Source organism: Cannabis sativa, chromosome 4 (assembly GCF_029168945.1).
Source record: "Cannabis sativa cultivar Pink pepper isolate KNU-18-1 chromosome 4, ASM2916894v1, whole genome shotgun sequence".
Classification (NCBI taxonomy): Eukaryota; Viridiplantae; Streptophyta; class Magnoliopsida; order Rosales; family Cannabaceae; genus Cannabis; species Cannabis sativa.
The window spans coordinates 1,479,935-1,506,393 of NC_083604.1; the positions used below are offsets into that span (position 1 = coordinate 1,479,935).

At 31.2% G+C, this 26,459-nt stretch overlaps 3 protein-coding genes and 1 non-coding gene across 5 annotated transcripts; all 4 read left to right on the forward strand.

Moving 5' to 3' along the window:
- Nucleotides 1-1,623: 1,623 nt before the first annotated feature.
- Nucleotides 1,624-8,834, forward strand: LOC115712987 (zinc finger protein BRUTUS). Its single transcript, XM_030641442.2, has 14 exons — nt 1,624-2,149; nt 2,637-2,846; nt 3,479-3,673; nt 3,749-4,110; nt 4,430-4,652; nt 5,020-5,188; nt 5,317-6,519; nt 6,635-6,806; nt 6,889-7,104; nt 7,194-7,331; nt 7,453-7,687; nt 7,818-7,877; nt 7,968-8,039; nt 8,128-8,834. The coding sequence occupies exons 1-14, from the start codon at nt 1,856-1,858 to the stop codon at nt 8,266-8,268; spliced, it is 3,690 nt and encodes a 1,229-aa protein (XP_030497302.2). The 5' UTR covers nt 1,624-1,855; the 3' UTR covers nt 8,269-8,834.
- Nucleotides 8,835-11,209: 2,375 nt separating this feature from the next.
- Nucleotides 11,210-15,771, forward strand: LOC115712683 (chaperone protein dnaJ 15). 2 transcript variants are annotated; one of them, XM_030641013.2, is made up of 12 exons: nt 11,210-11,719; nt 12,192-12,315; nt 12,547-12,629; nt 12,714-12,825; nt 12,905-13,009; nt 13,127-13,180; nt 14,124-14,213; nt 14,319-14,427; nt 14,508-14,656; nt 14,747-14,800; nt 15,225-15,456; nt 15,548-15,771. In XM_030641013.2, the coding sequence occupies exons 1-11, from the start codon at nt 11,589-11,591 to the stop codon at nt 15,450-15,452; spliced, it is 1,239 nt and encodes a 412-aa protein (XP_030496873.1). In that variant the 5' UTR covers nt 11,210-11,588; the 3' UTR covers nt 15,453-15,456; nt 15,548-15,771. The 2 variants fall into 2 exon arrangements, with proteins under 2 accessions (XP_030496873.1, XP_030496874.1); XM_030641014.2 differs by having other exon boundaries at nt 15,551-15,771.
- A 2,146-nt stretch (nt 15,772-17,917) lies between these two features.
- On the forward strand, nt 17,918-19,887 carry LOC115712397 (uncharacterized). Its single transcript, XM_061113051.1, has 6 exons — nt 17,918-17,974; nt 18,131-18,178; nt 18,272-18,361; nt 18,487-18,618; nt 19,186-19,293; nt 19,454-19,887. The coding sequence occupies exons 1-6, from the start codon at nt 17,918-17,920 to the stop codon at nt 19,823-19,825; spliced, it is 807 nt and encodes a 268-aa protein (XP_060969034.1). The 3' UTR covers nt 19,826-19,887.
- A 2,088-nt stretch (nt 19,888-21,975) lies between these two features.
- Nucleotides 21,976-22,060, forward strand: LOC115715474 (small nucleolar RNA snoR8a). Its single transcript, XR_004011343.2, has one exon. It is a non-coding gene; the product is annotated as a small nucleolar RNA snoR8a (small nucleolar RNA).
- Nucleotides 22,061-26,459: the final 4,399 nt, after the last annotated feature.

Consider the following 26,459-nt stretch of genomic DNA (forward strand, 5'->3'; position numbering starts at 1 on the left):
AGTATAATTTAATATCACAATCCTACTTGTTTTAATTTAATAAATATTATAGAAAATTACTAACTAATTATATGATAATATTTTATTGTGGTGTTAGACATCATGAGTTTTATAAGAAAAATGGTAAAAGATATTACTGGCGCCTAATATTCTTTTCTATGTCATACTACTATTAGTTTAATTAAATATCGGATCTTATATAATTTAAAATACAACATTTAAAAAATATCGCTAATTAATTTTATAGTGCTATTTATAAAAGGTGCTGAGCACAATAATAATGCAATGTTTGGTAGTTAATATGTAATAATTCCACCTGGTGAGTGGAGAGTGGCCACTAAGGAAGCTCAAAGGTTTTTGATAATTGAAATTGATGGGTGAATCATCAGCTGGTGAATCTATCCATAATCAAAACCAGTGGGAAATGTGTATGTGGACACTCAAAAACTATGAAAAGATGCTTCCAATTACGACCATTATTATTATCCAGACTTCTCTCACGTGTTATGCACGTGCCACTTCAAGAATAACCCACATCCATACTTTGTGTTCATACTACGTACGTACGTACGTACGTACAAATCAAAATTCATATTGGAATTCATAATAAAGTGTGTGTTGTTCATTTTAAAAACATTGGAAGCTTAGTTAGTTGGATGTTTGGTACACCGTGGCATGTGGTCGACACGTGGCTGGCACCCAACTATGCGTTCCCCCTTTTATGATCTTCTCAAAGTATTTTCTTTTTAGTGCCTTTCAATAATAGTATTAATAATATAGTAAATATTTTGATGAAAATTTAACTCTAATTTATAATTTAATAAAATAAAAAGTTTGATTGATAATTTTGTAAAACTTAATTAAAATTTTTGTTATTTTAAGATTATTAAATTGAAGATTTTTTATGAATTTTACTAATGAAAGTTTGACATAGATAAAAATTTAGAGAACATAATTTAGTATATATTACAATTTAGAGGGTACAATTTGGTAGATGTTAAAATTTCGGGGAACGCTTTAACACATAGACAATCACTACGTTAATAAAATTAAACGAAATTGGATAGAAGTTCTTAGATCTAATAATCTCAGTTAATATAGTTTGAAAAAAAATTTTAACAACTTACAAAATTTAAGAGACATGATTTAATACATACGTCAAAATTCAAGTTGCGAAACACAAAATCTAAAAACCAAATTAGTATTTACCCCATATATTAAAGAGATTAATGGAATTCATAATAGAAAAATGTTAAAAGACACTGTGATGTTTAACATTTTTCGAGATTTAATATCGTTATTAATGTAATTAAGTATTATTAACTAATCACAAGATGCAGTGTTAGGCACCAATAGGAATGCTCTTTATAATAAGTGTGTAGTTGATTTTAAGAATATCATTACTATGAGGTAGTAAAGTGTCTAACAGCATTATAATTAAGATAAACGCAATATTGAAATATACCAATAACGATATTACACCTCATTAATGTATTCAGTATCATGTGTGCCCTTTGGAAGCTTAATTGGACTTTGGTCCAACGTGGCATGTGGTTGACACGTGGCACCAACTACACATTTTCCTCCTTTTATCTTCTAACAAAAAATATTTTCTTTTTTCTTACTTTCTTTCTTTTGGAGGGAGACACTCTCTGATAGAGAATAAAACCCAAATCAAAGGAGGCAAGGATTTTGCAATAAAAACAGAGAGAGAGAGAGAGAAACAAAATAGACTGAAATAGAAATTGAAAGAAAAGACTTTTCCCCAATTTGGGAATGATTTTAGGGTTTTTGGAAATTGTACTAATCCTTACATTTCATTCCAATTCTCATCTCAAAATCCTATCTTTAATTAATGACTACGCCATTTTCGAGCAGTGATGGTGGTGGTGTGGCTGTAATGGCTGGTCCAGTTAATCCTCTCGATCCATCTTCATCGAAGACTTGTTTCAATGACTCTGCTATCGAATCCCCTGTGTTAATCTTCTTACTTTTTCATAAAGCTATACGCTCTGAGCTTGATGTTCTTCATCGTACTGCTGTGGGTCTCGCTACCAACCATGGAAATGGTGCCGATGTTAAGCCTTTGTTGGAGAGATACCACTTTCTTCGCTCAATTTATAAGCATCACTGTAATGCTGAGGATGAGGTGATGGTTTTGTTTATTGAATTAAAACTTGTTATTCTTGACCTTGCGTTGTTGTAGTTAATAGATAGTTGTGTAAAGTTTGAATTTTGATAATTCTTTGATGTTGTTAGAATTTTTTATTTGATTGGGGAATGAATGTTAGCTTGTAAGTTTTTCTGATTACATTTTCTGCATATAAGAAATCCACATGATTGGTCTTGAAGTGATGAGTATTTAGTAAGAGATTAAATTGAAATTTTCAACTCAGACACCATTAAGTGTTAATGTTGTTAAAATGCCAGCAATATTGAAAACATTAGTAAGTTCTAAAAAATATAGAATTGTTTTATGGTTAGTAAGACTAGCCATCTTTCTAATTCACAATTGCATGGATTTTGCAATTGATCAACACTGGAAGGAACTAGGCATTGCTGACATAAACATTCTATTAATGTAAGTTATGGTGCAATGAACCGGTGCTGTAACATTTTGCTATTCTAAATTGTAGGTCATCTTTCCAGCTCTGGATATACGTGTAAAGAATGTTGCTCGAACTTACTCTCTTGAACACAAGGGAGAAAGTTTTATTTTTGATCAGTTATTCAAGCTTTTAAATTCTGATGTGGAAAAGGAAGAAAGCTATTGGAGAGAATTAGCCTCTTGTACTGGAGCCCTTCATACATCAATTAGCAAGCACTTGTTTAAGGAGGAGGAACAGGTACTTGTTTGGTTTACTGTACTATTTCTGTTTTTTTTTTTGTTATCATTAGTTTTCATCATGCTTCAATAGATATATTGATAATATTGACCTTATACTACTTTGCAACAGTAGAGTTTATGAGAAATCAGGAACTTCCGATAGTTTAGATTTAGATCTATGTGCTCAGTCTACAAGTATAAATCGACTGTGGATGTAAGCGGTTTAATACACTAACTTGTTTTTAATTTAGTATTCTAGTACCATAGACAGAACACCTTATTTCTTTAGATGTAAGCTATTAAGTGTTCTAGTACCTATGCTTTTGAATTGGTATGTTTTATTCATTAAGTGGTATCAAGCAATGATTCTTTTTGTTGTCACCACCTGGAGAGAGTACATCTGACCTGTCAAGGTTGATAGGCTTTCATTTCGAGTAGGGGTGACTAATATAGGGAGATAGTGTACATGTTTATTAGTAAGAGATCTCTACTTGAGTAGGGCACAAATAGGATATAGCTACTTCACGACCCTTATTATAAAGATTCTACCCATATGTTATAATTTCAACTAGTAGACATGTAGGGTAATCATGGGACCATGACATGATAGGGTGAGCCGAGTATGCTAGAGCTTACTTTTGAATTTCTCAGGTCCTCCGACTGCTTATGGAGAAGTTTTCACATGAAGAGCTGGCTTCTCTGGTCTGGCAGTTTTTGTGCAGTATTCCAGTTAATATGATAGCAAAATTTCTTCCATGGCTTTCTTCTTCTATATCATCTGATGAGCATCAGAGCATGTGCAAGTTGTTGGGCAAGGTCATACCAGAAGAGAAGCTTCTGCAGCAGGTAAGGACTCTTACATGGACTTAATAGTATAGTTAATTAAACGATAATGGGCTGATCTTCACATATAACATGAAGGTTGTATTTTCCTGGATGGAAGGGGTAAAAACATCCGATACTCATAAACCTAGCAAAGATAATTCCACAGGTCAATGCCATGCTGTTGGGCCTAATGCTGTGGTCCGTCAGACAGAGATGGGACACAATGCATGTCAATCCTCCAAGATTGGTAAAAGAAAGCATATTGAGATGAATTGTGATCCAATGACTTCCTCCGTTTTAAGTCCTATTGATGAAATAATGCTTTGGCATAATGCTATAAAAAGAGAGTTGAATGATATAGCTGATGCTGCTAGGAAGATCAAACTCTGTGGACATTCTGATTTGGCAGAATTTAATAAGAGGCTACAATTCATTGCAGATGTCTGCATTTTTCACAGGTTCAATTTCTTGCTATGTTTCTTTTCTTACCTCATCAACATGCCTTTTATGTAAAGCAGCAAATTCATTGCGTAAATGCACAAATATAATAATCATCTTCATGGACAACATTTACTAATAGAAAATCTTTTTTCTGGATCATGTGTACTGCATGTATTAATTTGTCACCCCATTGGAATGTTTGATTCATAAATTGTTCTGGTTCTTTTATAATTAGTAAAAAACATGGTGAAGCATACTTTTAATTACTTAACGCTCTTATGAAATATGATTGCCTAAACTTTGTGGAATAAGTTGAGTTTATCTCTTTGACTGCAGCCTTGCTGAGGACGAAGTTATATTTCCTGCTGTAGATGCTGAAATTTCTTTTGCCCACGAGCATGCAGAAGAAGAGATTCAATTTGATAAGCTTAGGTGCCTTATAGAAAGCATCCAAAGCGGTGAGGCTAACTCTTCTTCAGAGTTTTGCTCAAAATTGTGCTCTCGAGCTGATCAGATAATGGCCAACATACTGAGGCACTTCCAAAACGAGGAAGCTCAGGTTAGTGGTCTCTTTGTTCCAATATAACAACGAGCTTAGATTATTAGTGAAGAAATTTAATTCACATATTTTCTTAGTTTCTTGAAATAGTAGTACCATAGGTGGGAACAAATGTGAGAATGGAAGAGTCAAAGGTTTTGCTTAAGTCAAAGGAGCTTGAAACCATGTAATTTGCTTACATTTCCTGTATGATTTTAGATATGATGAAATAGTGTAAACCGTTAAGGCTTCCAAGGGGTAGATGTGGGATTCGTAACTCATAATGTTTTCTTATTTGCACTAGAGAGCTGTAAATCATATAGAAATAAAGGAATTTTAGATATTTCTATATCTACAATGACCCTCTACTATCATGTTGTGCTGATAGGTTCTTCCACTTGCTAGAGAGCATTTTAGTCCTGAAAGACAGCGGGAGCTTCTCTACCAAAGTTTACGTTTGATGCCCTTGAAGTTGATTGAGTGTGTGTTGCCGTGGTTCACAGGATTACTAAGTGAAGAAGAAGCAAGTTCTTTCCTTCAAAATATGCAGATGGCAGGTTTTGTATTAGTTTTCAGCTCTTATTACTTTAAAATATCTTTAAAAACTCATCATGCCACCAATTTTTTTTTCTTTTAATAGAACCCCTTTCTAGTGTAATCTGACTTGCATAGTCATCCAATGCAGCTCCTGCATCAGATTTGGCGTTGGTTACTCTTTTCTCTGGTTGGGCATGCAAAGGTCATCCTACAAATGTTTGTATATCTTCAAGTATAATTGGTTTTCGCTCTACAAATAAGCTGAAGGGAACTGATGGAGGTCTTGGCGAAGCAGTTTCTATGTGCAACCCTGTTTGTTTCACCAAGGAGGAATCGTTAAATAATCAAGCAGATAGGGGATATGACAGTGTAAGGCCTGCCAAGTGTCAACACTTGACATCCTTAGAAGATACTGTTTCTTGTTTGCCAGGAGAAACGGCAAAGCTGCCTGAATTATCTTGCAGTAACCAGTCATGCCATGTACCTACGCTAGGTGTAAATGGGAGTGATCTAGGAGTGAGTTCTCTGGCTTCAGGAAAATCTATGCGTTCATTGGCTTTTGGACCATCTGCCCCATCCCTAAACTCGAGTCTGTTTAGCTGGGGAACAGATATAAGCTCTAGTGAGGATGGGTGTGCCAAACGACCAATTGATAACATATTTAAATTTCATAAAGCCATCTGCAAGGACTTGGAGTATTTGGATGTTGAATCCGGAAAACTTGCTGATTGTGATGAGTCTTTTCTTCGGCAGTTTACTGGAAGGTTCCAATTGTTATGGGGTCTATACAAGGCTCATAGCAATGCAGAGGATGACATAGTTTTTCCAGCATTAGAGTCTAGAGAGGCACTTCACAATGTTAGCCACTCATACACTCTGGACCACAAGCAAGAAGAAAAGCTATTTGAGGATATTTCTTCTGTACTTAATAAGCTTACACAACTAAATGAATGTTTGAATGGGGAATTTGCATCTGTCGATCGTAGTGATACTCGAAGAGAATATAATGAGCTAGCGACGAAGCTTCAGGCTATGTGCAAATCTATAAGAGTAACACTAGATCAGCATGTTTTCAGGGAAGAGCTTGAATTGTGGCCATTATTTGATAAACATTTTTCAGTGGAAGAACAAGATAAAATTGTTGGTCAAATCATCGGTACAACTGGGGCTGAAGTTCTCCAATCAATGTTGCCATGGGTAACTTCTGCTCTTACTCAGGAGGAGCAAAATAAAATGATGGACACATGGAAGCAGGCTACCAAAAACACGATGTTCAATGAGTGGCTTAATGAATGGTGGAATACAACTCCTGCTTCTTCACATACCGCAGTGTCAGATAATTGTTTATCAGGTTGGGAAGTTAATTAATTTTTGAGTTAAATCATTCTTTATTGTCTTGTATTTTCTCTAGGAGATTTCACATGCAATAAATTCGTATTATTTGAACTCCGATTTTTAAATTTCAGGGTCCAGTGTCAGTGAAAGCTTGGAGCGCAGTGACATCACTTTCAAGCCTGGATGGAAAGATATTTTTAGGATGAATGAAAATGAGATTCGATCAGAAATTAGAAAAGTCTCTCATGTTTCAACTCTTGATCCGAGAAGAAAAACCTATCTAACTCAAAATCTGATGACCAGGTATGTTTGTGTATTAACCATTTTGATCACTTTTGGCACACAAGTTCACATGTTTATGATAATTTTATGGGTTATATGCCAGTGGATACATAGCCTCTCAGCAGAAATCAACTCTAGCAGCTGATTGTTTGAACGGTGAAGACTTACTTGGATGCTCTCCTTCGTTTCGTGATTTAGAGAAACAAGTTTTTGGGTGTGAGCATTACAAGAGAAATTGCAAACTCCGGGCTGCTTGTTGTGGCCAGTTATTTACATGCAGGTTTTGCCATGACAAAGTCAGCGACCATTCGATGGATCGGTAACCTTCTATTTTTTGTTTCATCTGGCATCTTCAATTATTGTGCAATATATATATTTGATTGAGGATGTTATGTAATTAATGTGCAGGAAGGCCACAACCGAAATGATGTGTATGCAGTGCTTGCAAATACAGCCTGTTGGACCATTCTGCAAAACACCTTCCTGCAACGAATTCTCAATGGCAACGTACTATTGTAGTATTTGCAAATTTTTCGATGATGAAAGGTTTTTTCCTTGACTATAACCTTTCCACTTATAGAAATAAAAACATTATTAGATTTCAGATATGACGATATGAATTATCATTGTCCTTTCTGCAACTTATGTCTTCCTTTTGTCATATCAGGGAAGTTTATCATTGTCCTTTCTGCAACTTATGTCGAGTCGGAAAGGGACTTGGTACTGACCAGTTTCATTGCATGAACTGCAATTGTTGCCTGGGGATGAAAGTCCCCGAACACAAATGTTGGGAGAAAAGTCTGGAAATAAACTGTCCCATTTGTTGTGACTTTTTGTTCACGTCAAGCGCAACTGTGAGAGCTCTTCCTTGTGGCCACTACATGCATTCAGATTGCTTTCGGGTTGGTTTTTTTCCTTTCAACATATTCGTTTTTGATTCCAGTTCTCATGGTTGTTCCATATTTTTTCCATTTCTTGAAACCTTTTGAAAATGGTTGATATGTGATTAAGCTATTTTTTTCATCCTGTCAGGCATATACTTGCAGTCACTACATTTGTCCAATCTGTAGCAAATCTATGGGAGATATGTCGGTACGAATAATTTTAACTTTAACACATTCATTCACATTACAAATGTCTTGTGCTAAAATGTGTTATTTCTGGCTTTCGTTTTCTTTCAAGGTTTACTTTGGCATGCTCGATGCGCTAATGGCTTCCGAGGAACTTCCAGACGAATACAAGGATCTCTGTCAGGTAAATATTTCGGAATGACCCCAATGCTTTATCCTCATTTTCATCAGCTGAATCCCCGATAACTGACTTGTTATTGGCGTTTTTACAGGAAATACTCTGCAATGATTGTGATAAGAAGGGGAATGCTCCCTTTCACTGGCTCTACCATAAGTGTAAGTTTTGTGGTTCATATAACACCAAGGTAATTAAGGCCGAACCCGATTCCCTCTGCTCGTTGCCAAACCAGTGAAACCGGGTTTTGTCGAGGCTTTTATCTGTTCTGTTCATCATCCCACAATAAGGGCTGGTGAAACCTTGGCCCCTTTGTATGATCTTTAGATGTACCCCCAACATCTATATAGAAAATGGAAGAGTTCTTGCATAATTACGAAAATCTTTTTCGTATACGAAATTATCAATCTAAGCTTTTGAGCTGAGAGACTTGAACTTACAAAAATGGTGGAATCCCATGGATTTAGTTTTTGTTATATAGGCTAACTATGAGGAAAAAGGTTAAGTTGAACTTCACCTATAGAAATTTTCATACATCTAATCTAAGTAGTTGAGTTTCTAATGTAAACTTTAAAAAAGGAAAATGATTTTATGGAGTATGGACCATCATTGATACTTATAAGATTGGATTGGTACATACTCACAAGATTTTATAAGGTGATAAATAAATCACTATAGTATCTCTTCTCCTATCATACTCAATAATAGTTGTAAAATATTCCTCAAAAGGACAGCTTATCAAATATTCCTCCTCACAAAAATGTAAAATCGTACATGTATTAATTTAATTCAATTTCTTCCACAGTCCCACTATCACACTACTATCTTTTTTGTGGTGTTTCAATCAACTTTCTTTAGTATAACTAGTCTTAGTTGAAACTTGGGTATAAAAACTTGGGATTATAATGCATTTGTAGTTTTTATGACTTTTCAATGGGAAGTGTTTTTTTTTTATTTAAGCGTTTATATATTACAACATGTTTTACCTGGGACTCGAACCCAGGACCTCCAACACTCACACACCCACCTATGACCATTTGAGCTAGCCTCAAGAGGTTCAATGGGAAGTGTTGAAATCAAATAATTTGGCTATTTAAATTTTTGAAAGAGCACCAATTCTATGTACAATAATAAGAGATGGAAATTGGATGGGTAATGAGCGGGAAATGCAGTCTCCAATCTCGTTCTCACTCCCTATTTATGTCCCCGCCCCACTAAATCCCTAGCAGCAAGGCCGGCCTTGAGTTAAAATGGGATGTAGGCAAAAAAAAAAAAAATTGGACCTTTACTATAAAGATAAATAGTATTTTTAAAAATTATTGAAAAAAATGTGTATATTTTTTAAAAGACAATTTTTTTATTTGGGCTCCTAAAATGAGTGGGCCCGAAGCGCGGGCCTAGCCCGCTTATGCCTATGGCCGGCCCTGTTAGGGAGGCTAGGGTAGGGAAATCCCTATTGAGTATGGGGATCCTTTGGGTACTCATAAAGATTAAAAAAAATTATAACAAAATAATTTAGTGTAATTCAAAATGAAACTGAAAAGATTTTTGAATTTGAAATAAAAATTCTATTTAATTTGTACTTTATATTCTATAAATTATAAATGATATGCAAGTCAGAATAATCAACCACATATATTGACACCATGCTTGTAAGTAGTAACAAATTAAAGAGGATATTGATATTTGATAATGGAAATTGATGAGTAGAACACTATATTATAAAGTATTTATTATGATAGTGATATGAAAGATCAATCATCAACTTTGTAGCTAATAATTTTAATACGATTATACGAATAAATATTTAGAAAATTATATAGAAATTATATATTGCAGGTGAATATTGGGTGGGTAGTATATCCTGATTTGCCCCAAACTTGCTTCAGGTAAATAAAATTTTTCTGCATCCCTTTCCCATAACCTACTAAAGCGGGTACTTCCCGCTCCATTCAAGGTGGGCACCCACGTGTATCAATTCTAGTGGATCAAATTTCTATCTCTAATAATATTTATTTTTAACTTGAAATATAATTTACTTGTTTTAACAAAGTGAAATTTTATAGATAATGTAGGTTCTATTTTTAAAAATTAAACGAAATTTCAAAAAATTTGAAAATCAAATGAATAATTATAATAGCATAAATTAAAATATGATTTTTTTTTTTGCACGATTATGGCATTAAATATTAAATACTAATTTTTTAATCTGAAAAACTAAATTTAGCTAATTTAGACATAGTTGTAAATGTAGATATTATATAAATAATACAAACTTTAGTTTTGGTAATTATACAAATAATACAATTTATATTTTAGAATATAATTCTTCTAAAGTTTAGTTACTTCACTTGTATATATAAATACAAAATTCATTTTTGTTAATTACCTCACACAAATAATTACATTACCATTTTATTATTCTCACATAGAATGAATATTAAATATGTTTTATGACACAACTGAAAAGTTTACATGAATATTGATTCTACAAGTAGAAATAGAAAGTAATTATTTGTTTTAAAATTAAAAAAATAAGGGTGCCTTTGGAAAGCTACAATGTAATTGGATTTGTGCGTAATTGGAAGTAATTACACAATTTGACATGTTTGTCTGACCATGTAATTACACTGTAACTATGTAATTGGAACTAATTGAGGGGTTCTAATTGCACTCTCAAATTCTCATGACCCCCATGAGAATTGAATGTAATTACACTGTGTAATTACTAAAAACTTTCCATATTAAACATTAGCTACTAAAAAATATTATTTTCCCATGTAATTACTAACTATTTTGCCAAATAAAATTTAGAAATTCATATGTAATTACCACCTCATATCCAAATACACATTGCATTTTAAAATATGGTGTAATTACTACACTGTGTAATTACCACCTTAATAATTACTCTACTTAGTAATTACACAGTTACTTCTAAACGCACTCTAAATAAATTAGACAAAATACTTTAATAACATGACATTTTCATATTAATTCTTAAATTCTGTCGACCAAAATGGACAAATTCTGTTGGCTGAAATTACGTAATATAAAATAAAGGTTAAACTTAATATTAGGAATAACCCAATAAAAATAGAGACACACAAAATAACATAAATTAAATTAAAACAAAAAAAAAAAAACAAAATCAAATAAAATTAAAAAAAGCGACAAAAGTATTTATATCTTTCTTCTTCAGCAAAATCAATTTTTTTTTTTGAAAAACCCTAGCTCCATTTCCCTGTAATTTTTTGTTGAATTAGATCTTTTCATTTTCAAGGGGTTTGACTTGTTCATTGGAGTTAGATATATATCATTGCTTTTCTTGATTTCTTTGTACAAGAAAGATATAGCGATCCAATACTGCTTCGAATTCCGCGTTGTCTGCTGATATTATATATATATATTATCAAGTTCTCATTTTTATATATTTTGGGTGCTTGAATTTCTCCATGATTGGATCAATTTCTCCGATTCGGTTGATAATATTGTAGTGTTGAGAGAAATAGGGTTGAAAAGAGGGAGAAAGAAAGAGAAAGAGAGGGATTGCAGTGTATGGGGTTAGGTTCGAAAATGGAAGGAACTTCTGCCCCTGCAAATAGACGAGACCCGTATGAAGTACTCTCAGTTTCGAGGGATTCAACCGATCAAGAAATTAAATCTGCTTACAGAAAGCTTGCTCTCAAGTAAGCTCTTTTTCTTGATGAAAAATTCTCTTTCTCTCTCTTTTAGTATTGATTTGAATTAATTTTGAGATATGGGGTTTGCCAAACATTGCTTATATGAGGACCATTTCAGTTAATTATTGTAAATAAATTTTGCAGATTGTGAGAAAAAGAAAAGAAAAGAACACTTTTTTTTTACTGATTTCAGAGTTATGAAAATAAAATAATATGATTGATTAGTGTGATAATAGATGTGAATTTTTCTTAAGAATTACTCATAGGATGTGTGATGTTCAAATCTCTATTAAAGTAGGTGATGAAATAGTTTTGAGCTGATTGATTGTGTGAAGAAACCTTTCCCATCTATTGTTTTTATAATATAATTAGAAAATTTTAATTAGTGAAAATAGTAGGTGTAGATGTTTGAATTCTTTTTCTTGTGGCTCCTTTTATTGTTATTTCTTTAATTGTTTGTTACTTGAATCTTGGATAGGTATCATCCAGACAAGAATGCTAGCAATCCTGAAGCTTCTGAACTTTTCAAGGAGGTTGCTTATTCTTATAGCATATTAGCTGATCCAGAGAAGAGAAGACAGTATGATAGTGCAGGTTTCGAGGTGCTTTTACCATTTAATTTGTATGAATTTCATTTCTTAACATGAACATGATCATTATTGCTAATATACTAACCTCTGACATGATAATTTATTAAAGCATGCCTATGTGGGCATATGTACAATTTGTAGGAAGGAACTGTTTGATTAGGATTAATTTGGTTCTGCTCACATGTTCTTTAGTAATTGAAGTTACCAAAAGCTTGTCGTATAATTATTCTCTAATTCTTTCAGGCTCTTGATGCTGAAGGCATGGACATGGAAATTGACTTGTCAAATCTTGGAACAGTCAATACAATGTTTGCAGCTTTGTTCAGGTGATTTATTTTGATTCATAAATAGATTGGTTTGGCTGTTATTCCATATTTACATTATTTCAATCTTTTTTTTTTTGTCTATAGCAAGCTTGGTGTCCCTATCAAGACTACAATATCTGCTAATGTACTTGAAGAAGCTATGAGTGGGACTGTTACTGTCAGACCACTTCCAATTGGAACATCAGTCAGCGGAAAGGTGCTTGTTTAGTTTGCTATCATGATGGATTTCACATTCTTTCTTTGTATTCCTTATTCTTATTTGTTTCTTGTTTCAGGTTGAAAAGCAGTGTGCTCATTTTTTCGGTGTAACAATCAATGAACAACAAGCTGAGGCAGGGATTGTAGTAAGGGTTACTTCAACTGCACAAAGCAAATTTAAGGTAATCTATTACAAATATTATCCTTATACTTTGATTTTACCTTTTTTTTTGTCTGCTTCGTTTGTACGGTTGATATGTTAATACTAAAATTACAGTCACATTGATGAAATTTTCCAGTTATTGTATTTCGAGCAAGACGAAACTGCCGGTGGTTATGGTTTGGCCCTACAGGTACTATATCGTCATCTATGATGGTTCAACATTTAGTTTCTGTTCTGTAACTTGAAAGTCGTAATTGTTTAATCTTAGATGACATTGAAGTGTCTAGAACTTTGGTTTCACTTAAAATTTAGATAATATATTTGTTTTTCCATGTGCATTTTTGTGTAGTAATTTAACAATTCAATCAAATGGCTTGGTTTTATAATATTTGGCAATTGAATATAAATATTGCTATGCCATGTCCTCTTTCTATGTTTGTTAGGAGTGGGAGAACATAGAAAGAAGTGAGAAACATATATGATCTAAGGAAGAGGAAGAAAAATTCTGCTTTTATTATGTTAGGTATGAACGGAAGTACAGGACCAAAATTTTCTTCCCTATTTGGTAGAAGGGGAGAATGGAAAGAAAGGATGAACTTTTATTTGTCGAGTGAGCACTCTACCACGTATTGTTTATTTCCCTCCTAAAATCTGTCCAACTTTTGGAATCTTGGACAATTGTTCAAGTTTTGGATTTTTAATCTTGTGCTATGATTTTGTTAACTAAAGGAGGAAAAAGTGTGAAGAGGAGGGTTAAGTGATAGGATTGGAAAAGAGAGAGTATTGATCATGTAGGTATCGACTTAGGTATTCTGTTAGCCATTGATACTTGTGTCCCAAATGGCTTGGGTAATGTCCCTTACTCTTTGCTCACGACCCTTCCTAAAAGAAGTTGGATGAGTTATGATTCTCTGGTTTGCTAAGAAGCATTTGCTTACCATATATGAAGCATCAAGTGATTTGATAGTTTGACTCATAATATTGCATTTGTAAAGATGATTTAACATTGCTGAACTAGCTGAAATTCGGTAAAATCAACCAAGTTTCAATATATTACTAGTTATGTGTGTCAAAACTCGTTTTGTTATCGTGTTCTAAGAAGTGGCTAAAGGTATCGCTCTCTTATTTAACAGGAAGATAGCGAGAAGACAGGGAAAGTGACATCTGCAGGGATGTACTTTTTACATTTTCAAGTTTACAGAATGGATTCAACTGTGAATGCGGTATGCTGATTCTTTATCGTATGAGTTTGTTTCTGTTTCTAGATCTCGTTACCTTTGAAGGGGTTAACTCGAAGTTTGTGATTATTTATCCATATCGTGGTGCAGTTGGCAATGGCAAAGGATCCCGAAGCAGCTTTCTTTAAGAGATTGGAAGGTCTACAACCTTGTGAGGTTTCAGAACTAAAAGCCGGCACTCATATATTTGCTGTCTATGGTCTGTTATCCGACTGCTTCATTATCTTGCTTAGAACTCAGTGTGTTCTTATTTGCTAATTGCTTATGTAATTTTTACAGGAGATAATTTTTTTAAGACTGCTACCTATACGATCGAGGCAGTTTGTGTGAAGACATATGAGGAAACTACGGAAAAGCTTAAGGATATTGAAGCTCAGATTTTAAGAAAGAGAAATGAGCTTCGCCAATTTGAGACAGAGTATCGAAAGGTGATGATCCTTTTATTTTAACTGTAGGTTTGTAATGGCTATTTGGTCATATGATTCTGTGTTTGTAATATTTCTATATAATCTTTCTAGGCATTGGCTCGTTTTCAAGAAGTGACCAACAGATACAGCCAGGAGAAGCAATCGGTAAGTTTCGATTGCTCTCTGTTTAAATTATTACTTTTACTGTTTGGATGCTTGAAACAACTTATTTCACCGATCTTGAGAGGTTAATGAGGTCTCTTTTGGCTTATTAGAATTTTTACCATCTGAACTTTGATATGTACCAAATTGTGCCTTCTGAATTTTTTAGGCCGTTGAAAATTTTTCCCGAACTATAAAAATTGTTGGATTCAAAGATTTTGTCTAATGGGCAGAAGTCCTTGAATCTAACAATTTTAATAGTTCAAGAGAATTTTTAACGACTTGAAAAGTTCTGGGAACAAAAATTCTAATCGGCCTCTTTTTAATGGGATAGGATGCTAGTTTATATAACACCGTAAACCATTATTAAAAGGTTAAACCTTCATATCATTTTATCCCAACCTTACATTGCCACTTTGCTACTCAGGTGGATGAGATGCTGAAACAGCGAGATAATATCCACTCCTCGTTCTCTGTTACTCGGCCTGTGAATAATGGTGGAGGAGCTGGCAGTGGATTAAGTAATGGGAGTGGCAGATTCCCCGGTGAAGATTCGAAGGCAGAGTCTCCAGGGGAAGATGATGGGAAAGACAAATCAGCCAAAAAGAAATGGTTTAATCTCAACCTCAAAGGATCAGACAAGAAACTCGGTTGAAAAGGTGCTTTGAAACTTGTTTTTCCTTTTTGTTTTTCGATTGAAAATGGTGCCTATATCGATCGATCTGTACTTAGCGCCCTCTTCATTTGCAGCAGCCGCCAACAGCTCAAGCAAGGTCTCCTCCGCCTTATATTCAAACGTTCACAAAATGTTGTTCATTATGCTAATTTTCCCATTTTAAGTTGTGTATGCAAAATTAGTTTTATAGTGTTTGTATTAATGTAATTCATATTCATGTTTTTGCATTGACTTGACATCATCATCATTGATCATCCAAATACATGTAGTTATATCAAGCTTTTTGATTTTTGATTTATTTTATTTATTTGATTTTCATTTTTCATGTTTGGTTTGAAGAGTGGTTGGTATATAATCCTGTAAATGGCAAATGCAAATCAGAAAGTAATTATTTGTGAATTGACTTATTGTGAAAATGAACCTTTTTAGGTTTTTTATTTTTATTTTTTCTTGCAGTTATCTCCTTAACATAAATGACAATTGTTTAGAATTTATAGTTTATTTTATTTATTGGTAGTTTTTATTAATATATAACTAGGTAAATATTATTTTGAATTTTATGTTTTGTAAAAGATATTATTTGGATTTTTTATTTTGTTAAATAATAGTTTGAATTTTTTATGTTTTAAAATAGTATAAAATAATATTTTAAATTAATTTTTTGTTAAAATAAAATTTAATAATAATTTGATATAAATGTATTTATATAAAATAAGTTTTGTATCTATTCTTGTTAGAAATTATTTTTATGTTAGTAATCTTAAAATAAATTATTAAAAATTGAGTTTAGGATCTTATTTATTCGAAATATATTAGAGTTCACTTGATAATTTTTGCAACATAAGGAGTTTATAATAATATTAACTTTATACAATTTTATTTTTATTTTTTTGAGAAAAAATATTTTAGTAAAGAGTTATTATTGAAAATTGTGAAAAGATGCTTTTGTATGACATTATAATTTTATCTTTAATGAGGTTATTTATTACTGCAAAAAAAAAAGAAAAGCGTAATCATGTTCAAATAATAATAAAAAAAATAAAAATAAAAGAAGCTAAAATGGTTGGGAAAATTTAATTTTGTTAGTAAAAATGACATTTGACTTCTCTTTGAGTTCCAAATGTGGTTAATGGCCCTTTCAAAAAAAAAATGGTTAATGGCGACACATTCTAAAATTGTTTCACAAATTTAAAAGTAATAATTATAAAGAGCACTATTGTTTTATAATGTTCTAATATTTAAATTAAATTTTTTATCTAAACAAATAGATTTTTTTAATTCTAAAAGCTTAAAAAAATAGGCTATAGAAGTTAACGTAAATATAATAATACACCACCCGAGGCTAGCTCAAGTGGCCATAAGTGGAGTGGGTGTGTGTATTGAAGGTCTTGGATTCGAGTCTCGGTAAAACATAGTTGCAATATATAAACGTTTAAATAAAAAAAAAACGTAAATATAATAATATAATATAATTATATAATGGGTAAATACTATTTTGGACCCTCTGTTTTATAAAAGTTACCAATTGGACCCTGTGTTTTGTTAAATGACAAAATGGACCCTGTATTTTCTAAAATAGTACAAATAGGACCCTGAATTGATTTTTTGTCAAAATAAAGTTTAATTATTATCCGATCTAAAAGTGCTATGACAAAACTGTTTACATTTTTTGTATCTGTTCGTATTAAACATTGTCTTCAAGTTGGTTGTATTAAAAAAAAAAGTTGTCAAAAATTAAGCTCTGGGTCCTATTTTTACTATTTTAGAAAATACAGGGTCCATTTTGTCATTTAACAAAACACAGGGTCCAATTTGTAACTTTTGCAAAACACAGGGTCCAAAATGGTATTTACCCTTATATAATGTACCACTGGTATTTTTCTCTTCTCATTAGTTCTTAACAACTTTTTTTTTTTTTTTTTATTTTGTTTTCTAAGGCTTTATTTTGCTTTTGTATCTCTATTATGGATTATAGTTTATCTCAATTTCTTCTTTTTTAAATTACAACATCACATCGAACTTGTTAAATGGTGTTTTTTCACTGTCTTTGTACCCAGCTTCTGTGATAGAAACCTCTGCCCATGAATCATAATATTCAATTGTGTATAACTCTACGGTTTTACCATTACAAATATGAATAAGAAACATTAACTTAACACAATAGGATTCCTGATACAACACTAGTAAAGTAAAAGAGCTGTCTTTCATAGTAAAGTTCTTAGTTTTCTATTGATATAAGCATTACCACCATAATCAATTATACACTTGGTTTTGTTACTTTGATGTTTTCCTCTGTTTTTTGTTGGTTTGTTCTTTGGATTTATGTATGTTAAAGACCCAGTAGCATAAATTTCAAATACAGATGATTTTGGGATTTGTTAAACCTTTAAGGTTCTTGATATTTTGCAGTATTAGAGTAGTGTAATTTTCTTGCAAGCAAGATGATGGGTGTTGAAGAAGAGAATGGAACACTTGAGAAGATTGTAATCCCGGCTGAACAGGTGAGTTCAACTGCGAGTTTTGTTGAATTTGATAGTTGGGCCACAATCCACATTGGTGTTTAGAATTTATGTTTTTTTTTCTCCTAAATGAAATACTAATTTATGTTTTCATTTCATGTTTCATTTTTTTACAATATTGTTTTGTAATTGCAACAGATATTTGATGAGCTAGACATGAAAAAAAGAAGTATCTTAGAGGAGAAGGTGCTAAGTATAAGGTATGGTTACTTATTTGTCATTCTGTATGGTGTCAGTGCTTGGTTGTTGATTTGCTTAAATCAATTTCCATTTTTGCAGGCATTGAGCGATAAAAAGTTGAAGGGGCAACTTGTGAACAGAGAAGAGTTGTATGGCAAGTCTGCAGATGTTGCTGCCAAGACTGAGAAGGTGAAGCTTTTACTTTTGTAATTAGTCGGTTTGTTACAATATTTGGACATCAATAAGAGAAAAATATTTCAAAACTAGTGTCTATGATATGATCATCTCCTTTTGTTTTCCTCATTTGTTTTAAGCTTATGCCAAGTGTGGAAGGCTTCCTTGAGACTGAAGGAAAAGAGAATTCATGGAGGATCAGACAGGAAGATATTGCTAAAGAAGTCGATCTTTTAAGTTCACGAACACAGTTTGATATTATTTTGCCAGAGGTAACAACAAGAACAACGGTTCTGTTATTGAATCCATAGGTTTTTTCTTGAGCCGTCAATGTTTGTGTTCTTTGAAAACAATTTATGAAGATTGGATAAACTTATAATACACCAACAAACAGTACTAAATAGTCCAAATTTATTGTTTATTTGGTTGGTATTTGCAATTTGATCTTTAACTTAATGTTCATTAGCTTTTGCGGGTGGTTGGGTTCTCGGGCATGTGGGAAAGTAAAAACAAACCTATGTTTGGTATAGTTTTAGTAGAGGGCTTTTTATTTTTGGGGTTATCTCAAATGCCTTTAACACTTGAGAGTTTGAGATGCCTTAATTTTAACTCCTCTCAACTAAAACCAGCCGAGTAAAACTCTTAAACCAAACACCCCACAAGTGTTTTTTAAGAAGGTTTTCCCCAAGGGCCTTGTATCTTGTTTTGGCCAAATCTTTGGGCATTAGTTACTAAGCATTTGCTATTCTGTGATCATTGCTTGAAGGTACTAAGTTTTACTCAATCTGGTGTGTTCATTCTCTTTAATCATTATTTTTCATGCATTTCATATGGTATAGGATCATGGCTCAGTTTTAAGGCTTCAATTTTTGAAGAACCATTTCCTGTTGGCATCAATAAACAAATTTGGACAACTTCATTATCAGGATGTAACTATGGGGGAGATGGTAGGTAATTACAAGACGGGGTTAGGCCGAACTGATGTGATGCAAGTGAATCCATTCAATTCAATGCCGTTGTTGCTTTGGGTCATTCGGGTGGTACTGTTAGCATGTGGAAGCCTACAAGTTCTGCTCCTCTTCTTAAGATTTTGTGTCAGTACATTAGATACATGAACCATTCTATAGTGAAAGGATACCATATGAAGATGTTTTGGGCATAGGACACTCGATGGGCTGGTCTAGCATTCTCATATCATCAGGTTCTGGAGAACCCAACTTTGATTCTTGGGTTGCAAATCCATTCGAAACATCTAAACAACGACGAGAGAAGGAAGTTCGTTCTCTTCTCGACAAACTACCTCCTGAAACAATCATGTTGAATCCCACAAACATTGGTTCAGTGAGGCTAATGAAGAAGAAAAATGTAACGAAACAGGAGAAAGAGGCTGAGATTGAGGCTGCTATTGAAGCTGCCAAAGATACTGAGTTTAAGTACAAAACAAAAGGAAAGAATAAGCCAAGTAAGATGTTATCTTGATTGCATTGTAAATCAGTCCTTTCCTATTGATGGTTTTCCATATGTTTTACTTGTTTGAAATGAATTAATGGCATGTTTACTTAAAGGGAATGGGAATGAATGGTATGGTATTGATTCCTATACCATTGTTTACTAAATTTTGGAAAGGGAGAAAGTAGTGGGACCCACACAAATTTGGGAGAAAACAAAGGGAAAGGTTCTCCCCCCATTTTTATAGGGAATACCTTTCCCTTTCCTAGCTTAAATTATTCTAATTTTAATTTTATTAATTAAAAATAAAAAAGACAAATATGCCCTTTAAAAATCTATAAACAAAAAAATAATTACATATTCTAATAATGGCAATTTTGTCAAATTAAAGCATTCCAATTGCCTTTCCTAGTTATGTAAACAAAATTATATGATTCTGATTTTCTTTCCGGACAGTTTAGTAAACAGCATAATAAAATATTGATTCCGATTATTTTCTATTTTAAACCGATACATTTCTCCCATTGATTATTCTGATTCCAATTACAGTTTAGTAAACGCGCCATAAGTCTAAATCAAAAATCATGCTAAGATGATCTAATTCTAATCCAACACCATGTATTTATGTGCAGACTGCAGAGCAAACTGTTTCATTGGAAAGAACATTCAGAGCAACCAAAGAATGAAATTAAATATAAAATATATCTTATTTCCAATATATAACATAATTAAATTAACAAGTCCCACTGAACTTGCTACAAATATTATTATAAGCTAGCTTGGCCGAAATGTGTATAATCTTTAGTTGAAGTTCTCAGACACATGGTTGGTTTAAGTTTAACACAGTCTTATCATTACTTGCATATTATAGCACTCGTGAATCAAGGTCCAGCAAAAAAACATAATCAAACTCGTAATATAATCACATATTAGTTATTATTATATATTTCAAATGAATAAATATAAATTTTTATGATATAGAGAAAAAATAAAAAAGTTAATGTATGGTGCAAAGTAAAAATTGAAGGTAAAATAAATAAAAAATAATTACATAAAAGATTATTTTTTGTGAAATTTTTATATTTTTACGTTCGATTTTTTTTTTCACTTTTTTATGATGCTCTATAAAAACAGCACAAAAATTACATAGGAAAATAACATCTAAATAACATCAAAACAATAATAAAAAATAACATACAAATAACAACAAATTAATTAACAAGAGTACAACATAAAAATATCGTATTTTTTATAAATAAAATTATGAAAATCATAAAAATGTTTAAAATTTCGTATAACCTTATTTTTATAATATTTTTTTTGTTATTTTTGTATAATTATGAAACAAATGGGGTTTTGGTGATGTATTTTAAAAAATAGAGTAAAACATTGATGTGAGTGCTCCAATTCTTCTTCTGTATCCAGTAGGGATGCACATTTCTCCTATGAGGATGAGGTTCTGCAGGGATCCGCTCCTAATGGAGCGACCATTCTCCGTCTAAATGGAGAATGAGGCGGGGACAGAGATTACTTTTTGTCCTTGAATGTTACATGGGACGGGGACGAGGATCATACTCTCCGTCCCAACGGTCACCCGTTTAGTATTTTTTAGTAATTTTTTATAATTTATAATTTATGTTTGTATTTTTTAGTATATTAGTATTCTATGAATTTTAACTTGTGTTTTTTTAATAATAATTAGTTTATTAAATAATGATCAATGTGTAATATTCTAATTTTTATGTAGTTTTATATTTTTATATATTTAAATTTTTATTATAAACTTTATATTTTTATTAGGTGATTGATCGTCCCATACCCGCTTCTATTAGGGGATTCTCCATCCCATCCCCAATAGAGAAATAGTGGAGACATCGTGATAGTAATTAAAATTCTTGACGGGGATGGGATGAGGAGAAAAGGAGCACTCATATAAGATATTGGGCTTGTCAAAGCGTAGGTCCAATGAAGGCCCAAAAGATATTGGGCCTAGATTATTTGGGCTTGAAATGTAGACCTAGTAAACCCTCTTCCTATATAATGACACCCTTCGCTATCGAAATCTCCATTCTCATCGCCGGTGCAGCATAGGTTAACTTCTTTAACTCAATCACGCTTTTTCTTTCTTCTTTCAATTAGTTTTTGTTCTTGATTATTATTATGATTATGAGAGATTTGGTTTGGTTGCGATGATTGTAAAAATTCCTCGTACTGATTGCCATATGGGCATGACAGACAACTTTACACCCATAGAATATGAGCACCAACCATTTGATTTCTTTCATTTTATATATTTGAGTTGATTCACATGATAATAATCATGGAGCATTTTATTTTACCCATAATGCTTTGTGGTTGAACAACTCGTTATATTAATATATGGGTGGTGTTTAAAGCCCTAATTTAATTTTGTGGATTAGGGTTACGCACGCCTCCATATTTTGATTTGAAAATTGTGGTCGCACATAGATCATCCTTGGGAGCCATGAAAATGGTTTTCTAGGGTTTTATTTGTGCGTATAATGAAATATATATATTTCGTTCTGCTTGAGTCTTCTCCTTGGATTTTAATCAATCAGTGGAGTTGTCTCCAATGTAAACGAATTACATTTTACCTATTTACTGTAATTCCATAGTTTTACTGATTAGTGGAGTTGTCTCCAATTTGGGGGTATGATGGATTTGATGTATTGTTAAGGTTATGGACCATAAGACCTAGGATTGAACTATAAAAATGGAGGAGAGGGCTACTAGTGTGACTCCCTCTTTGAGCTTTACCAAGAGAGCTTCAACTCTGCCCTACATGTTTGATAATGCTCAATTCAAGTGGTTAGTTTGGGGAATGGGTTAACACCAAAAATTCACATATAAGCCATATTCATGTTTGAAGATATAGGAAAACAAGTATGTATTACCACTAGCCCACTTCTTTGAAAATGAAAATAATTGTCAAGACTTTTGGAAAGTCATTAAAGAGATTGCAGATTTGGGTAATGTAGAATGCCTTTTGGGAGAGGAATACCCTTGTTAATAGTAAATCGAGGTTTTATCTATGGACCAATTTTGTGCAATGCAATGCAACAAAAATCATCATTGAACCCACCAGTTCTAAGAAATGATCCAATAAGAAGAGTTTCCTTTTAGCATGTTGATAACAATTTTAGAGCCACTTTCTATTATCACAAAATGAAAGAAATTGCAAACTTGGAACTAAAAACCCCATTGGTAATTTCTAGCCAAGGCCAACACAATTCATCTTTATTCAGTCATCAAGATTGGTGTGAACTTATGCTTTCAATCAAAATATTTAGTAACACTTATAACCCCTAATCTTTTTTTCATTTTATATTTATCTTCAAGGAATGGTGGGTTATCTCCTTTTTTTTCATTTAATATTTTATTAGAGGAAGGAGATTCAAACTTTATGTGTGGTACTACTAGGCTATTTCTGTGACTACATTTAGGGCTCGTTTGGAACCGTATTAAGTCAGGTTGTATTGTATTATATTGAATTGTATTTTATGCAAGTATTAATTTTTATGGACACCTAAATATATAATATTTTAGTATAAATTAAAGTTTAACATAGTATTATATAAAAATATGATATATAATCCAATTCAATATAATACAATACAATACGACTTAATACGGCGTTCCAAACGAGTCCTAAAACAAACATGTAAGCAAACCATAAAGGGTATTATGAAAAAAAAAAAAATAGTAAAAATAGTAAAAATGGTAAATTTCTGAATGTAAAATTAGTTTTGGAGTCCATTATGTTGGAGGAAATTACACTCTATACCCTTTTTATATTGTCTTTTTTTATTTTTACCTTTTTTTTTAAAATCTATCATTTTTACCTCTTTTTTTAAACATTGTACTAATTTTGCCCCTGTCACTTCAAGATACTCTCCATGTGATTCTCTTATGTAAGGGTATTTTGGGTACAATACATATAAAAAGAGGTATGTTTCAATAAATATAAAATTAGAGGTAAATTTAATTAATTGATGAATAAAAGAGGCATTTTTCAACTTATGTTGTTCCTTTTGGGCTTTAGTATAGTTTATTATCTTTTGGGCTTTAGTATAGTTTATTATCTTTTGGGCTTTGCCTAATCTACCCAAATTTGCTGATTCCATGCTAAGTCTATCTTATCTATCCAACTTTCACAAATTTTACATATATTATGGATTTTTTTTTTCTTTTCTGATTTCTTATTTTTGTTAAGAGAAAGTTGGTAAAAAATTTCTAAGAAAATTATCTCAACACTTAATTCCTATAATAGTAAGATGTCACTCTTTGAAATGAACAATAACGTAGCACAAAAGAAATTTTATTTATTTATTTATTAACAAAATTATATAGAGTTTAATTTGAATATAATTATATGACTAATAAATTGACATGTTCATTTATGATTGGACTCAACTATACATGAACTCCAATATTTAGTCTTTGATTAAGAGGAAATTAGGGTAAAGTGTCAACCCTAATTTGTTCACTAATCCACTTCAATATAATTTTAATAATAAATTAAAAAAAAAAACCATTAAAATTTCATCTCCAAACCGACAAGAACACTTGCTAATCAAGAAAATAATAATAATAATAATAATAATAATAATAAATATGTGGTGTTAAGAAAAATGGAATTATTAATATATAAAATATGTGTAGCTATAACTATATATATATAGGTCAAAACAAAAGAAAAGAAAACGATATTAATTAATAAATTAATTATTATGAAATTATTAATGGATTAAAAAGAAATTAAAATATTGGAGATTGTGTTTGCAAACATGGGCAAAACGAAAGATTACAACATGTGTAATATGGAACCTAATAATTATGTTAATTAAGTTATTAGATTTTGTCTTTACTTAAGAGATTAATTAATAATGATCTGACTAGATGTTCAACCACTTCAATCATGTTCCATAATAGTATATATATATATATATAAATATATTTATATATAATTATTTTTTAATTAATTTATTATGGATACGTAAACTTGCACCATATACATATATACCCACAGAGTGTAAATGTGAACAGTAGAATAATATTACTTAAAAAGTACATATATATTTATATATAATTATAATTAACAAGAAACTGTCATGGTAACTATATTTGAAAAAGGAAGAGCACTACAAATTTTGTAATCTATATAAGTATATATATAATATAAATGGTAATATATATAATTCAGGAAAAATAAAGGAAAAGCATACTACAATTTTTGTAATATATATAACTTTTTTTTAACTATATAAATAAAAATTTTATTTATAAATAATAAGAGAATAGTTTGCAAAACATCTAATAATATTATGACAAATTTTATTTCATATTTTAAATATATATATACTATGTAAGAGATAGTAAATGAAGCTAAACAACAATATATAAGTAGGTTTTCTATTTAGTTTATTAAAGCAATATTTAGTCAAGTATATATAAATAATATAAAAATAAGAAAAACATTTAATCCATTTTTCATCTCTAGAAGATCTCTGTTTTTTTGAACAAAAATTTGACTTCAAGTAATAATAATAATAATAATAATAATAATATTAATAATAATAATAAATGTCTAATTTTAATTGTGAAGTAAGTAGGTAAGAATAAATTAGAAAAAACATTTAATTTGTTTGGTTTTTTTGGAGGGGGAGGGTTAGATTAACTGATTAAAAATTGTACTTTATTAATTTCATCCTTAATATTGTGATCTTTTAACAAAACTCCCTTGATGATATCTATATTATTTTTTAAAACTATATTTTATATATATTATATAATTTACTATAATCCATAATTGAGATCTAAATCAAACCCAAGGGATTAGATCACCTATGAGAAGACTGGTCCCACAAATAGAAAGAAGCCAAATAAGGCAGTTGTAAGGAGATTGAGATTGACACTATGTACAAAAATAAAATTAAAATATCATTTAATTTATTATAATAATTATAATTATTAATATTATTCCACTATTTTTTTAATAAAAATACTTTTTGCTAAGGACTTGGGCCTCCATTGGTTAAATTACTAGTAGAGTATGCATGTGGCAAACTAGGTGGGTATTTTAGTCTTCTTGATTACACTTAATTAATCACCCCAAAAAAAGATATTAATTGTTAATTTCTCCGAAAAATAGAATAATAATAATAAATGAGTTTTATTTGTATCTCATCAAATAATAGTACAATTCATTATTAAAAAGAAAAATAAATTTAAATAATTTCAAAAAATTACTCTTAATATTTTTTTAAAAATTTTCCCGATCACATTTTTTTATGTTATTTCAATACTTATTTTGAGTTATTTTTATATATATATATTTTTTATAAATTATATATATTTAAGAAAATTTCATATATTTTTTTATTTTATTTTTTTTTGTCATAATATTTAAAATATAATTTATTTTTATTTGATAGGTATATTTTTTAAGAATATGAACTAGAAGAAAAAACTTAAAAAAACTTAATACAATTAAAGATATAAATTTTATATAAAATAAAAATTATTATAATAGAGTATCTTTATTAAACGTTTTTGGGGTGTAAATAAAATTTTCTTAATAATAATAATAATATGTAATTACTATTTTTGCCCTTTGTTCTAAAATATGAAGTCTAAGTAGTCC

Coding starts and splice junctions, on each gene's coding strand:
- LOC115712987 (XM_030641442.2), top strand. CDS start 1,856: ATGACTACGCCATTTTCGAGCAGTGATGGTGGTGGTGTGGCTGTAATG. Junction 4,653..5,019: donor TCCAAAACGAGGAAGCTCAG/GTTAGTGGTCTC, acceptor TTGTGCTGATAG/GTTCTTCCACTTGCTAGAGA. Junction 7,332..7,452: donor AAATTTTTCGATGATGAAAG/GTTTTTTCCTTG, acceptor TTGTCATATCAG/GGAAGTTTATCATTGTCCTT.
- LOC115712683 (XM_030641013.2), top strand. CDS start 11,589: ATGGGGTTAGGTTCGAAAATGGAAGGAACTTCTGCCCCTGCAAATAGA. Junction 12,316..12,546: donor ATGATAGTGCAGGTTTCGAG/GTGCTTTTACCA, acceptor TAATTCTTTCAG/GCTCTTGATGCTGAAGGCAT. Junction 12,826..12,904: donor GAACATCAGTCAGCGGAAAG/GTGCTTGTTTAG, acceptor TTCTTGTTTCAG/GTTGAAAAGCAGTGTGCTCA.
- LOC115712397 (XM_061113051.1), top strand. CDS start 17,918: ATGGGTGTTGAAGAAGAGAATGGAACACTTGAGAAGATTGTAATCCCG. Junction 17,975..18,130: donor TTGTAATCCCGGCTGAACAG/GTGAGTTCAACT, acceptor TAATTGCAACAG/ATATTTGATGAGCTAGACAT. Junction 19,294..19,453: donor ATGTAACTATGGGGGAGATG/GTAGGTAATTAC, acceptor TCAGTACATTAG/ATACATGAACCATTCTATAG.